General features: G+C 39.3%; 1 protein-coding gene across 4 annotated transcripts in view; it reads left to right on the top strand.

The window, feature by feature from the left end:
• vti1a (vesicle transport through interaction with t-SNAREs 1A) overlaps window positions 1-15633 on the top strand; it is a 158367-nt gene that overhangs the window by 104834 nt on the left and 37900 nt on the right. For 2 of the 4 annotated variants that reach the window (XR_004634707.1, XM_034707643.1), the window contains exon 7: window positions 5806-5867. Coding sequence is in view for 3 of the 4 variants with exons in the window: in XM_034707643.1 (XP_034563534.1) it covers window positions 5806-5867 (62 nt within the window). In the remaining variant the exon portion in view is untranslated. Of the gene's footprint in view, window positions 1-5805; window positions 5879-8435; window positions 8565-15633 lie in introns of those variants that run through there. The other 2 variants (XM_034707644.1, XM_034707645.1) reach the window with 2 other exon arrangements.

Raw genomic sequence — 15633 nt, 5'->3', positions numbered from 1 at the left:
GTGGATTGAAGAATGTGATTTAACAGTTCTCCTGTTAGGTTCAGACAGATCAAGATGGCAGAGATGAAAAAGTCCCTTTAATTAAGCCTTTAATAATCTTAAAACAATCATTTTGTTCATATTGGTAATTTAAGAGCTGTAAATCTTAATTTTAGGGGAGAAAATAAACAAGCTGTACCTACGCAGAAAATATATATTTTTCCCGAATAAGATATTTTTGCACGTAAATTACTTAATTATACATCTACTGTATCGATTGATCAGATCAACATATCTTTCCCTCACTGTCCATCATCTTTGCACTTTTTGTGCATTAATCATTAGTATTCAAAGTACATGTATTTAGGGACAACCAAACAGAAACTTGGCTTAGCTTTAATGCTCTCTGCCCTGCATCCTTTCTTAAAGTGACCACGCTATTAAACACAGGGTCGCCTGAATGCCTATAAAAAATATATTTATGAGCTGTAAGTTTTATAGTCAGTGTTGTAGTCCAGGGAGCAGACTTGTGTTCGACTTGAGTCCTAATTTTTTATTTCAACTCGAGGACTTATGACTCAAACTTAGACTCAGACTCAAGCATTGACTGCAATAGGACTCAGTAGATGGACCGAGGACTCCGTTTATTTGCTTTTGAGAGCTTTCTTAAATATTTTTTTTACAAAGCCCTCACTAATTCTGTTAGGAGTAAGCGCTGGCACGTGTTCACCATCATCCGCTCTCACATGCTAGCTTGCTACATACACACCAATTCAAAAAAGACGATCTTTGCAGCATTAATAAACATGTTTACAGCCTGGTTCAAAAAACGGCTTGGCTCTACGAAGCTAATTTCTCTATCAGCACACTGTACGGACGGTGAATTTTTTTCTAATGCGATGGTTCAGAAGATATTAAGATTACAAGTTTTTGCCCAAATAAGGACATGACTGACTGGACTCCTTGTCGGGAACACATAGCTGTTGGCTAAGAGGCTCAAACCCCGCCTCTTTACATCACACTGCCTGGTTGAGTTCCACATTTCCAATATGGCTGCCACCGTCGATTGGCTTCAAAACAGCGCTCAGGAACAGATGGGTGATGCCACGGATACTACATCCATATATTATACAGTCTATGGGTGCCAAATGTTCGGTATGTAAAAGAACAGATACAACCTCAAAGTTAGGCAGATATCTGTCAAGGATGCACCCAGCAAAGCAAGTGAGACGCTATAGTTAGCTTACTAACACTGTTGATTATGTTACTGTTAGCAAGCTAACGGTAATGTTAGCAACTAAAGTGACTCAACCCCTGGGGTCCAAGATTTTTGGTTAGTTTTAGCAGAGGAGCTAAAGATATTTTTGAGTGCATTGGACAGTTGCAGTGATGCAGCCACAGCAGAATTGACAGGTGTCTCACCATTCAGAGAGATGCGGTTCACGTTACGCACAACACACAGTGCTGTAACTTCATTGATCATTTAAATCTCCATACACGCACCCTACTCATCCAAAATGTCCCTCATAATCAGTCCGGGTTCGTAACGTGAATAGTTTGGAGTAAATCAGCGATCTTTGTTACAATAAACAGTAAGATTATTTGGTTACGACTCAGGTAAAGGGGACTCACCTCAGTTCTTCTTTTGGCACTTGGATTTGACTCCAAATATGAACACTGAGGACTACAGACCCCACTCGGACTCTAAAAAAGATTTATTTGTCTATGCTAGATGTAACGAATAAAAGGAAGTATGACATCCTATATGTTAATGAGATTTATTTTAAAAGTATAAAAGTTACAGAATAGGTTTAATTTTTGGTCGTGGATAGTTACCGAAGGTATTTTTTGAGCCATAAATTAAAACATAAGAAAAACATCCTCTCCTCCTTCTTAGACAGACTCTGCTAATTTTAGACACCCAACTGTACTAAAATGTCAGTAGGTTCCAGTTTCAGGTTAAAGAGAAAATCCTGATGTTTTGTGAGTGGCTGTGGATAGAGAAAGCGGAACACAGTGAAGCAATGATTCAGTGATGTATTTTGGGAGAAAGTGTGAAGTATCTTGGGGAACAGATCTGTGGGTAGAGGCAGACATCAGGCAACTGCAGGACTTGTTGTCTTTGCCAGAGGGCCCAAACCCCAGGTCCCCCACCTCCCACCCTGTACCACATGTATCCTTGGCTCCCGCAACCTGCACCGCACCGACCTGGGCTGCCAGAGGGAAGGAAGGATGGAAGAAGAGGAAGAAAGTAGCAGGAAAGGAGGGGTGGAAAGAGAGGGTAGGAGATGACTGCAAGATGAGCCAGAACAAACAGGAAAAAGAGCGATGTTGGAACCACTGTGGAGAGGGAGAAAAGTTGAAAATAGAGATGTGAAAATTAAAAATAGAATAGAACACTGAGTAAAACTGATAAAAAACATATTGAGTAAAAGTGACTTTATTAGGGAGGCAGTTATTTTCTGAGAGAGACATGAAGATGAGTGACTCCCTGCTGACTCCAGAGAGCAAATCTCGGCAAAGATTCTTCCCGGCGCTCCCTCATCATCCTCCAGGAATGCGACTACAGGTAGACGTTAGTGGCAGCTCACTCTGTGCGGTGTCAGCACATTTCTTACAGTCACACTTGCACCTTGTTGGCAACATCTCAGCTACTTTCTTTTCCCAGTGAAAGTCCCCACAGCTGATAAGAGTGTTGAATGAAAACATTTCTGTGACCCCTAAAGGCAGAGCAAACGTGGAGGACGAAAGTGGAAAAATATTCATGGCAAGAAGTCCTACATTGCCATGATCATTATTTCTGGAGGGGTATCAGGGTGTGCTTGCTGTATAACTTAAACATATAGAACAACCCTTCTCTACACCATTCAATGTTTGCATTGTGGTAACATAAGCTAGCACTAACAATAAAATGCCCTGCAATGTGTGAATCTACTATTGACTTCTCGTTTAAAGGTACAGTGTATAATATTTAGAGACCTTTGGCAGAATGAACTATTTAGAAATTGTATATAATATTTATAAGTATGTTTAACCCTCCTGTTATGTTTATTTCTCTGGAACAGCAATAATGTTCCTGGATCAATTTGACCCAGGGCATATTCAATTATCCAAAAGTGTCATAACCCCAAAAAATCCCAATCTGATTTTTTTAAATCTAATTTGTTTTACTCCATTTCTAACCATTTAAATCAAGATTTAATCCATTGGTGTTCTTTAATTCTCACAGATCATGGTTCAATGAGGATAACTCACTCGTTTTTCATTAAAATTCATGTTAAAACTTTAAATGTACATTGGAAAGCCCTAAATATAAATACAATAGTTTTACATGACATATATTTTTGTTTATTTTATTTCACATTTTTATTTTTATTTTTTTTTTATGAAGTGATGTTGATAAATTAATATGACACCTCTTCTGTCACATGCTGCCCAGATTTGTATGCTGCATTTAGCTGGTTTTGAAGGAATATATTACCAAAAATATACTTTTTAAAGGGTCAATTTGACCCACAACTTACCAGGAGGGTTAAATTAGTGTAATAACTTAAAGAAACAAATAATTTTCTTTCTGTTAACTTAGAATGAGCTTTTTATATCCACATAAGAGTGGGTCCCCCTCCACTGAAGGCGCCATCTTGATCCGCCATGTTTCTACCGTAGCACTGAACGGACAAACTAGTACCATACATGTTATTGTATTTAGTGAAGTAACAATGAAGAAGACAGTGGTTGTTGTGTGCAAAGGAAACTCTACTCATAGACATGTTTGATAACAAAAACTTGAAAAATGGAGGGTCATACTTATCATGCATGACAGGAGCTTCTTGTTCTCAAAGGCCACCATTCCTTCACTAATAGGAGGGTGGCACAAGAGAGCATGTCAGTGTAGGATCTGACTGCTAGTTATCATTTAATTTCCCCAATTCTATACACTGTACATTTCAATTTCACAGCAAACTTTAGCCCCTTTCACACATAAACTGCAAATTTTCTACAGTTTTACCCTGTTGGGCTGCATGTGTGAACGCAAAAGTGCAACATTTTCACCCAAGCTGAAATCTAAACTTTTACCATACAGTGCCCTAATAAAACACCATTGAGATGTCAGATGAGTGATTGAGTGAGTGTGCAGAGTAATGAAGGTCACATTGAGTGGAGTTTCTCTGCTGTAGGTCTTGTTTAGATGAGAATGCTCTCATTAAAAAATGCTCCTTTGTGTTAAAAAAAAAAAAAGTGTTCATATGAAAACAACGTGAAAATGATCTGCATGCACACAAATCAGCAAAAACAACTGAAAATGCTAGAGCATGTATGCCAAGCCAGTAATTGGCGACATTGCTTAGTAATGAAATATCACTGAAGAAGAACAGCAAATGGGGCTGTGACTTCACCGTTGTCACAGGATCCACGTGTTGCCAGTTTTTTATGGATCTGGTTTCTAAACTTTGCGTTTCCAGCCTTCCAAATTGCCCTCTCTTAGTTAAGGAACGGCCAAAATAAACAGCAGGTTACCATTTTCTTTGACTACATTTCCATGTAAATGTCCTCTTATACTCTGCTAGCATCAGGTATTGGTACTAGGGATGTGCATTTCAAGTATTTTCCGTGATCGATCTTTGGAAATGGTAACAATCAATTATTGATTAATCGTTACCATTTTTTTAGACATTTTCCATGTCAAAAACAATGTCAAATGCGTTTTTCCCCCTGAATCAAATTTTCCGCTACACGCTTTACACGCTGAATATCAACATGTGGAGCAGGCTCATAATCTCTGTGGACACACAGTCATAAAAGTGAAGGCTCAGACTTCAACAAGGGAACAGAACAGAAACTTTTTTAGACTCACAGTGTCCAGTTTTCTGTCTACTTGTTCTTATTGAGAAAAATAAGCATATGAACACGGTCAGGTGTCAGCCGGGAGCGCAACCAGGTCATACTCAGTTCGGCTTGGGGGCGTGGAGACTTGTCACTCAGTGTGCAACACCTTCAGTCAGCTGATTCACATCGAAACATGCTTTAAACTTAAAACACCTCCCTGATAGCTGAAAGGAATATGAGATCACATGATGTTTGTTCCATGTGATATAAAATCGAAACAAAGAAATGTGTTCGAGTACGTTCTTGACAATCAATTAATCGATACTCGATTATTTGTGAACATCCCTAATTGGTACTTTGGTTTAATGTTTTATACTGTTTGGTTTGAACTGGGGAAACCTCCTCGTACTTGTTGTAGTGACATTAACATAAGAATAAAACCTTCTTCTGCTTCCCAGCTGACCCCTTCACCTGAACCTAGAATAGTATATCAAGTTATGAGTGTCTGACACAGATAATACCTCGCTGTGAGGCCCATGTGTGAATGGCAAGCTCCTGAAATTATCTGAGTGCTCAAAAATGGTTCATGTACTGGTTAACTTTTCCATTTTTTAAAAGGGATTTTGTGAGTGGGTTTTCTCTCCACAGGTGAACCAGTAACCCAAAGGTAAAAGAAACACAGGATACTAATCAAAGGATCTCTTGCTCTAGCTTTCTACCAACAACTTTTGGTGGAAGGATAGAGTGTCAAGTGTTTGAAGGTCTTCTAAAATTGCCCTTGAGCAACCTACTTTGCCTTAAGGCCTGCAGTACAACACTGTGCAAGACTCTGGCTTTTCACTAGCCTACAGTGCTGCTTCAGTAATTATACGCTCAATGTTGTGGTCAACTGTGTAGCTGTTGTTTATTTGTATTCAAAGGATAATTACAATGCCCTTTATTGAGTTGTTGGATCAGAATGAAACTAAAAAACACCTCTCACTTTTTCTGTCCCTCCAGCTGAGAGAAACAGACGCCAACCTGGGCAAGAGCTCTCGCATCCTTACCGGCATGCTGAGAAGGTAAGAGGAAGGTAGGGACCCTGTTTCTGCAACTCTTTTTGTATGGTGGTCTCACTGTGCCGCAAGCTTTCTCCGGGTCATCACCATCATCATATCATGACATCAAAATGACCCATCTTTTACCTTTTCAATGAATGATGAACAATGTTGGCGACATTACTTAGATTTTGTATTACTTTTAAGAGAGCACTGGTATGGATGGATGGATGGATGGATGGATGGATGGATGGATGGATGGATGGATGGATGGTATAAAGCTTTGAAATTTTGAAGGAAATAATAAGATAAGATACTCCTATATTCATCCCACAATGGGGAAATTCATCGAGTTACAGCAGCAAACAAGAAGGTGTACCGTGCAAAAATTCCAACAAGAATATATATATATAGTATCTCACAAAAGTGAGTACACCTCTCACATTTCTTCTAAAGCTGATGCACAAGAAAGCCTGCAAACAGTTTGCTAAAGACAAGCAGACTAAGGACATGGATTACTGGAACCATGTCTTTTGGTCTGACGAGACCAAGATAAACTTATTTGGCTCAGATGATGTCAAGCGTGAGTTGGGGCAACCAGGTGAGGAGTACAAAGACAAGTGTGTCTTGCCTACGGTCAAGCATGGTGGTGGGAGTGTCATGGTCTGGGGCTGCATGAGTGCTGCCGGCACTGGGGAGCTACAGTTCATTGAGGGAAGCATGAATCCCAACATGTACTGTGACATACTGAAGCAGAGCATGATCCCCTCCCTTCGCAAACTGGGCCACAGGGCAGTATTCCAACATGATAACGACCCCAAACACACCTCCAAGACGGCCCCTGCCTTGTTAAAGAAGCTGAGGGTAAAGGTGATGGAGTGGCCAAGCATGTCTCCAGACCTAAACCCTATTGAGCATCTGTTGGGCATCCTCTAATGGAAGGTGGAGGAGCGCAGGGTCTCTAACATCCACCAGTTCCGTGATGTCGTCATGGAGGAGTGGAAGAGGATTCTTGTGGCAACCTGTGAAGCTCTGGTGAACTCCATACATAAGAGGGTTAAGGCAGTGCTAGAAAATTATGGTGGCCACACTTTGGGCCCAATTTGGACATTTTCACTTAGGGGTGTACTCACTTTTGTTGCCAGTGGTTTACACATTAATGGCTGTGTGTTATTTTGAGGGAACAGTAAATTTACACTGTTATACAAGCTGTACACTGACTACTTTACATTATATCAAAGTGTCATTTCTTCAGTGTTTTCCCATGACAAGCTATAATTAAATATTTGCAGAAATGTGAGGGATGTACTCACTTTTGTTAGATACTGTATATATATATTTAAAAAATGATGATGAATGATGGTGTAAACCAATCCATTACCCTAAATCACAAGTTGGTTTGTCTTTAACACTTGTTAAACGTTGACAAAATTAAGATACAGTAGTGATTAAATGCTGTTGTCAGCATTTTTTTTCTCGTAGCTTCATCATCTTGTAGATTTTTAAGGGTTATATTAACTTTTTAAACTTCAATATGACATTTACTATAAGGATAAAACAAACAACATAACTAAACTATCTAATAGTGTGAATGCCAGCCTTTCCATGCAATGCTTTTTGTTTTGAGTGCCTGAGTAGACAGAGAAAAGAGTTGCCTTACATAGCATTCCTGCAGAAAAAAGCTGAAAAAGACAAATGCGTTCTGTACATGTCTCCATCCTTTTCTTCTCTTTGCCTTTGTTTTTCACAAAATGCACTTACAACCCATATCCAACTTGCACTCTTTGTCTCTCTTGCTCGCTAGTTTATGCACAATGCAGCCCCCAACAATCACACAAACACAAGCATTCACACGCAAATATTTCAATAGGCTTTGTTTTATCCTATGCATCCGCTATCAAACACACACAGCCACACACACACATACACAGACACCGTAATGTCTTGTCACATCTCCATTTCATAAAGTGCCTGTGTGCCTGTCCCTGAACCGTAACGCCACGGTTTTGTTTCCCGCTCCCCTCTTTCTTGTTTTTTTTTTCTCTCCCTGTCGCCCACTGTGGATTTTGATTAAGAGTAATATGTAAATGACACCGACTAAATGTAAAATCCCGGGGCCAGGAAGGAAGTGCCAATTGAAATAGATGCTTCAGTGCCCGTAGACAATTTGGAGGGCGGCTCACAGGGCGGTCGGCAGTTACAAGAGAGGGGCGGTCTGAGAGGGGCTGTGACGCCGACTGTAACCAATATTTCTGCATATGTCTCCATTTTGTCAAGTCTGATTATGGGAAGAGGAGGACGGCAGCGGCAGCAGCGGCGGGGGGGTCAAGTTTTCTGGCGTGTCAGCCAGAGCTGTCCAGAAATCATTCATCATTCCCTCCTCCCTCTCCTCTCCTCTCCTCTCCTCTCCTCTCCCTTCCACCCCCCTCTGCTGCTGAAGTAAATAACACACTTATTTCAATATTATCATATTAATGTTAAAGTTCAGCTGTCACCTAATGGGAAGACTTAATCAGACGTAGCATTTTAAGAGGCAGACTGCCACTCCCCCCTCCTCCTCCACTCCTGACGTGCCTCTCCTCCTCTGGTTAGCGCCCCGCTCAAATCAGGATTTATGAGGGCCTTCCAAAGTGGAGCCCGGCTGCGAGCCTCTACGACTACCGCCTGCCTTTCTGCTTGATGGGAGCAGAGCAACGTACACCCCCTGCCTTTCTTTCACAAAAAGTCATTTTTTCTTCTCCTTTCTTCGCTGTTTGAATAAAAGAGCTTGTTTTGTTGTAAGTTTGTGGACTGGAAACGTCAAATCTGAAGTAATTTATAACCAGAGATAGAGAACTGAGAACTGAGAAGTAAGTTCAGGATGGTTCAACGATATCTCACAGCCCACCCCATTTTTAGGCAATTTTTCCTCATTTGTCCATTCATTTGATTATTTGCTCCCGTGGTTTTCTGCCTTTTGATTAATTGTTTATTTGTTTTCGATGTCAGAGCAATTGTCGTTCTTCACACTGAAGGGAGGATTAGTTCCACCACTTGTTTGTCTCAGTAGTGCGTTACCTTAGGTCCACAATGTATATGTAAATTACTTTTACAATAACATGTATAAAATTAACCTATCTTGCTATGTTATACATATGAAATTACAGCACAAAGCTAAGTTGGATAAACAAACTCAATTAAACATTGGGTGGACAATTCCCCATCTTTTGTGTGATAATATTTTGATGTTCTTATTTGGTTTTTAAACCAAAATTTGTAAAAATGATGGCACAGTTAAGCTCATTTGTTAAATCAAGTGCCCAATGTAGAGAGACTCTAGTCCTCACCACAGTAGTCTATGGTTTCACTCCTTGCCTCAACCTCTACTAAGGATGTTCGGAAGCCACTAATTTCCCAGTCATTTAAACTCTCATTTGAATTCTTACCAGCTGGCTAGTCTAAAGATTAAAAGACACTTAAACATGAAGCACAAACACGGGATCACAGAGTCTGCAGGTATATTTTTAGTATGTTGAATAACAATAGCAGAGCTAGCACCACCAGCTTTCGGTCCTCCTTGCAGATTAACTTCCACATGCCTATGCTGGTTATTCATTGCTCTGGTCGAATGGTTATATACCAGTATTACCTGACAGAGCCTACATACAACTTAATCTTCATATCCTGGCTTAAGATAATGCCAAACCATGGCACCTTATGACATGTCATTCGTCATCTATCCTTGTTTACATCCGGATAGTAGAGCATTATGACATTATGGCAGACACCATTAACCTGTGCTACAGCTGTGGCTAGTGGCTGTTGGGTGAGTTTCAGCTTAGACACAACATGGGACCGGCATTTTGGGCACACAATAATAAAAATGTCAACAATTAGTTTAACCAACTAGTAACTCTAGTGCGTAGCAGGGGTGATGATGTATAATTGTAGTGTAATTGTGTCTTTTCCCAACCATTTCTTGTCTCTCCTGCTGTTCTATCAAAGTAAGGGGAAAAGCCTGAAAAATGAACTTTAAAAAAATAGAAAGAAATTCTAAGCCAAAAGCTTTGAATATTTGTTTGGTAATAATAGAACGATAGACATACTGTGACATTTGTACTATTGAACAGTTGTGGTAAGTACATAAACTACAGCAAGTCTTCTCTTTTGAGCCATCCATGGTCACCAAGTAGTCGTCAACATGTAAATGGATGAATTTTTTGTGATCCACAAGATGAATGGTATCCTTTTCCACTGTTGCCAAATTTCCCTCCAAACTAACACCTCTTCTGAGAGTGTCTTTATAGACTGGTGTATATCACCCCAGCTGAGAAACAATTAGAAACTCATTAAGCTAACTGTCAGAGTTCAAGAAAGCCAATTAACTTAAAGACTCCGTGAGCATCACTTATTGTTAAAAACATTCAGAGACACACATCTTAAATAGCTGTTGCATTGTTTGAAAATTAATCTTAACACATTTCTGACTGTGAAACTCACACTGCCAATGAGGTTAATTGTTATAAAACACTATTTATTGGTGCTGTTTGTAATTAGCCTTACTAACACAGCCTCCTTCGCATGTCAGCTCTTTCCTCTTCGTAGTTGATCAGTGGTCTGGGGGTGGACACCCGCAGCATCCTCTTGGTTCATTTCTAATTCAATTTTCAAAAATCCTTTGGGTTTCACATGTATCATGGCAGAAAATATGAACCCAATGAGGCAGAAATAATATTCTTACATTAATATAACATCTATAATCATTAGATAATCATTTTTTTCATATAGTGCTCATTTAGAAAAGCAATCTTTACCTATGTGCTATTAAAAAGTATATGACAAAAGCAATGCCTTCCCACAGATTGCTTACATGCAGTACCTAGGCTGTATTTACACACACAAAGCTCCCAAAAGCTGTCCAAAGTTTTTGGGATTGGCTACACATCTGAAAGCTAAAAGCTGAACTATATATTGGACTTTTGTTTTAATTTTCTATTTAGGCCCATGTTTCATCTGTTATAGAGCGGGCGGGCTTTAAGGCCTACACTTACGCCAGTAAACCAGGATGAGCTCTAAAAGTTTTGGCTTCATTTTGGATAGCTGATGTTCTGTCCATGTTTCAGTGTTTGAACCAACAGCTTTTAAAAATTTCATGGCTCAGAAATCTTGAAAATGTCTCTACATTTCAGGAGTGCATGAATGAAAACATAGATTATAACAGCTCTTAGTAGGTAAAGAACTCATTAACACCCCAGAAGTTAATGTTTTCAATTGTAGCACACAACTGATTGAACCTTTCCCAATTATATCAATCAATTAATCAAGCTTTATTTATATAGCACCTTTCATACAAATCAAATGCAACCCAAAGTGCTTTACAGCGATTGAAAAACAAGAAAGAAGCAAAACTAAATCAATGGAAAAACATATTAGGGGAAGATAATAACAATAATAATAATAATAATAATAATAATAATAATAATAATAATAATAATAATAATAATTAAGATAACATAAAATAAAATAGAGACTAATGCACAGCAAAAATAAAATATGTGTAATTAAAATAAGTTAAAGCATCAAAATTAAGAATACAAATAGTTAAAATAAATAGATTAAAAAAGGGTAAGGATAAGAGTTAAAAATAAAACTAAGGCTATAAATATTAATAAAACTGAGTAGATAAATAAAAATAAATAAATGAATGAATAAGTAAATTAAAATAGAATAAGATAACAGTAAAGTATAAGCCTCGATTACCTTTTATAATCAAGAGTTTTATCAGTTTTTGTAGATAGAGGAAACCTTTGCCTTCAAAGTAAATCAAGGATTCAATTCCCACTGGTGTTTAAAGTTTTTTTTTCTTTGAGAATTATTCAGACTCACTATTATTTGCTGAACTCTCACATTTCAAAGGCTTTATAAAAGTAATCATTGTTTAGCAGATATTCATTTCAAATAATGTGTACATTACCCTCCAATCGTATGACTCTTGATGGAAGTACAGGTTCAGTAGAGTGAAATGGGACGGGGATTTGCTCACAGCAAGGATCATAGACTTCGATTACACAAATCAAAGATCTTCAGGGGGCGTTTAGGTCTCTGTTGCTTCTGTGATTCAGTGAAACCATAGCTTCTTGTTGGAAGAGACTGTGACTGTCGTGTGAGACTTCCTGCTGCCACACTAAACATCTCAAGCCTCTCACCCACCGCGGTCAGAGCAGTCAGGAATGGGGAGTTAGCTCCAGACCCTGTTAGGACCACTGGGGCTCCTGGCAGCTTCACGGAAGGAGGGGGCACAGTGAAGGGCAATGAAGCAGGCAGGACGAAAAAGGGGGGGGAAGGATGTATATTTTGAAGCAAAGGGGTTGTCTGCTCTCACTGGCAGCTGATCCCACATGCAGGTGGTCGACTCAGTCGCCAGGCAGATCAAAAAGTCAAGGCCCCGGGTGGACCTCCCTTTGAAATGGGAATGGGGCCTAGATATCAGACAGAAAACATAAGCAAGCTCCCAGCCACAGAACAGCTCCATATTCATGGCTGGGACTGGCAGGAGCGACGGGCAGGGAGGATGGACAGCGCCTCAGCCTTCAGAAGAGGACTCATGCACGTTCTGGACACTGATTAAGAGATCAGCCCGTGAGCGGGGGTGAATATGATGCAGTAGCTCACAAGTCGATTCAGGCGTACTGTTACCAAGTCACAAGCTTCCCTTTTTTGATACGTGTCTTGAAACGCTGTCCTAAACTGTGACCATGTTCACTTATATCAATTTTATAGTGCTTACCGTAGCAAGTTTAGATGCCACTTAATTATCACTATTGTTAAACAGGTGACTTAAGTTCATGGCCCTTAAAAAGTCTCAGGGGGCTGGAACTCCTAAGTCCCAAAGATCTCCAAGTTTCACCTCTATCCTGTGTTATTGGAAAATATATACTCCCTCCTTTTATCTGTCTGTCTGGAATTTTAACTACTGGGATATGTAGGTCACATAATTAATGGAATTCAAATCTACCAGTGCGCCGCAGTGGGATCGGAGTCTTGGGGCCGCTCTTGAAGTCTTGTTAGGAAGTTGAACAAAAAGATTAGGTTATTTTTAATTGAAGCTGAAAGATATGGGTAAATTGTAGTTTTGATGCTTCCTCTTCTTCTTCCTCATGATGTCTTCTTTTTTTCTGTTAGTGCTTCTCTATTTTAGGAAAAGAAGAGCAGCATAGTATTAAAACATGTTAGTTGGAGCAGGAGAGTTGGGCTATTAGGTCACATTTACAACCCTACACGGTTATTTATTTAATTCTTATTCTGTTTCATCCTTATGTCATACTGTAGCCATATTTGCTCTATTTTACATTCTATTTTACTTCATATTACAGCTAAACTCATCACAGTAGCCACAGCAGAGCTTCGTGTTTCCTGTCTCGAGAGTGGCAGATCCCTCCCAGTGGATCCCGCTCTCTCTGATCTCCTCTCCGTGTTGCTGCCACGATAATTCCATGTACTCCGTTTAAACACATTCCCTTTGCTTTGCAATTTGTTCAGCCTGGCATCATTACTTCCCTACTCGCCGCCCCCCATCCCCATATTGCAGTGCCCCTCTGGGTCAGTCCCATCCCTGGCCTTTTCTGCCCCCTCCAGGGTAATGCTCTGTGCTTTTTATGTCAAGTCTGTTTTTTTTGTTTTTTTTATTTCTGGCAAAGGAGCAAAGTGCCCAAGCATGAATCGTTTCTGCCCCCACCACAACCCCTAGCTAAACTTTATTCATACCAAGATGAGCTCAGCTGTTGTGTGTAAGTGCATGCAAGCACATCATCGGTATGTTTGGAGGATGAAGGAAAAGTGTGTAGGCCTAAAGTAGCAAGATATTTGGTAGGTTATAACTGTATGTAGAAATGCTTATATCTACATTTTTAAAAGGTTACAACCTGGAATTCAAACAGACCTTTGCAGGGGTTTAACCCCTAAATTAACAAACCAGAAGGTCTAAAGTCAAACTCTGACCGAACAGTCTGTACGACTTAACTTTGAGGCAAATCCTAGCAACTGATCAAAGTTAGAGTTCGTGTTTTTAAAGCAATCAAAACCTTTTCTATTCTTCAATGTAAATAATTTGGAATAAAATAAAATATCTCTCCTTCCCCTCCCCAAAATTATGGCCTATATGTTAGCAAAGCACCATAAAAACCATCAGATAAAAGTTGCTTTAATTTACTCAATATCAAACCTACACTTTCCAACACAGCAGGTGGCAGTATCAGATCTGCCATTACATTCAGAGATGAAGACTAAGTGCAGCTGCAACCATAGACATACTTAAGAGTAGACGCCGCATCGACCGCTACTACCTATTGGCGCTGACGAGCCGTTGGGCCGCCATCTTGGTCCGGTCACCCACTCCACTCAGTGTAATCTGTTTGGCAGGCGCAGTTAAGTGTCAGCGCATTCAATCAATCATAACTCACTGAATACTAAACTGATTTTCATGCAGGTTTTTTTTTTTCTGCAAACGTCAAACATGTAGGTATGATACAGGACACATGGTTTGGCGTATTTTAATACTCATAGTGGGCTTAACAGTAATAGAATATTCTGATATGTGATATATGTGATGAATGATAGGTATTTTGCCGCACAGTGCTCTGGCATCTTGAAGTCTCTGCTGCTTCAGTTTACGTTTACAGGTAGGATCATGGGTAGGATGACCGGACCAAGATGGCGGCCGTATTTCTTGCGCCCCAGCGGGCAATGCGGCGTCTACTCTTCATATGTCTATGGCTGCAAAAAGCTGACGAGATTAAACATGGTGTCACCGGTGTGGATGTTTTTCTCTGTTTCGTAGGAGATAACGCAATTTCAATTTGCAAAACTTGTTCGGCCGATATGACGAGATGAGGACTAAAATCCTCAAGTTTTTGAGTCACCTGGACAGTTGTCATCACAACAAAGGTGTATTGAAGAAATACAAGCCACAGCTAGCGTTAGTCGGTAGTGTTTTTTCCACAGGCATTTGAGAATTGCAGAACAACCCAAAAACTAAAGCAACTACTGACAAATAAATGAAGTCATGGTACTTGATGAGCCACCATTTTCCAAAGTAGATGACCATAGATTTAGTGGGCTAGCGGTGTATTTAGAATAGTATCCTGAGTCGCCACTACTTTGAAGACTTATCTCTACCTGTCATGTATGGTGGGATCTCTACACACATTAACAGTCTGATATATCAATCAATCAATCAATCAATCAATCAATCAATCAATCAATCAATCAATCAATCAATCAATCAATCAATCAATCAATCAATCAATCAATCAATCAATCAGACTTTATTTATAAAGCGCTTTTCATACAATGACATTGTAACACAAGGTGCTGTACATACAAAAAACTTAAAATAGAATAAATTAAGAAAAAGATCCCACCCCAGCCTCGACCCCAAACTCACCCCACAATCCTAAGGTTAAGAAAACAATATATGCAACAATAGTAATAAAAACAATAAAAATGAAATAAATAAATTAAAAATTTAAAAAAAGTTGCTGAACAAACTGAGGAAACGCTCTCATGATATCTTAATGAGGAAACACTGGAGGTAAAATAAGATGTTAAAACTCAACACAGGAAATTAAAATCACCAAAATAAAATACATTCTAAGATAAAAAAACACTAAAATATTAAACCATTACAAGAACATAAGATGCTGTTCTTAAAATAAATAGATGAGTACATGAATAAAGTAGAATAAAAGTGACTAAAATTTGAAATAGATAATAAATAAATAAATAAATAAATAAATAAATAAATGAAACCATT

This window comes from Notolabrus celidotus, chromosome 18, assembly GCF_009762535.1.
Source record: "Notolabrus celidotus isolate fNotCel1 chromosome 18, fNotCel1.pri, whole genome shotgun sequence".
Classification (NCBI taxonomy): Eukaryota; Metazoa; Chordata; class Actinopteri; order Labriformes; family Labridae; genus Notolabrus; species Notolabrus celidotus.
This window is presented reverse-complemented; position numbering and strand designations above follow the sequence as displayed.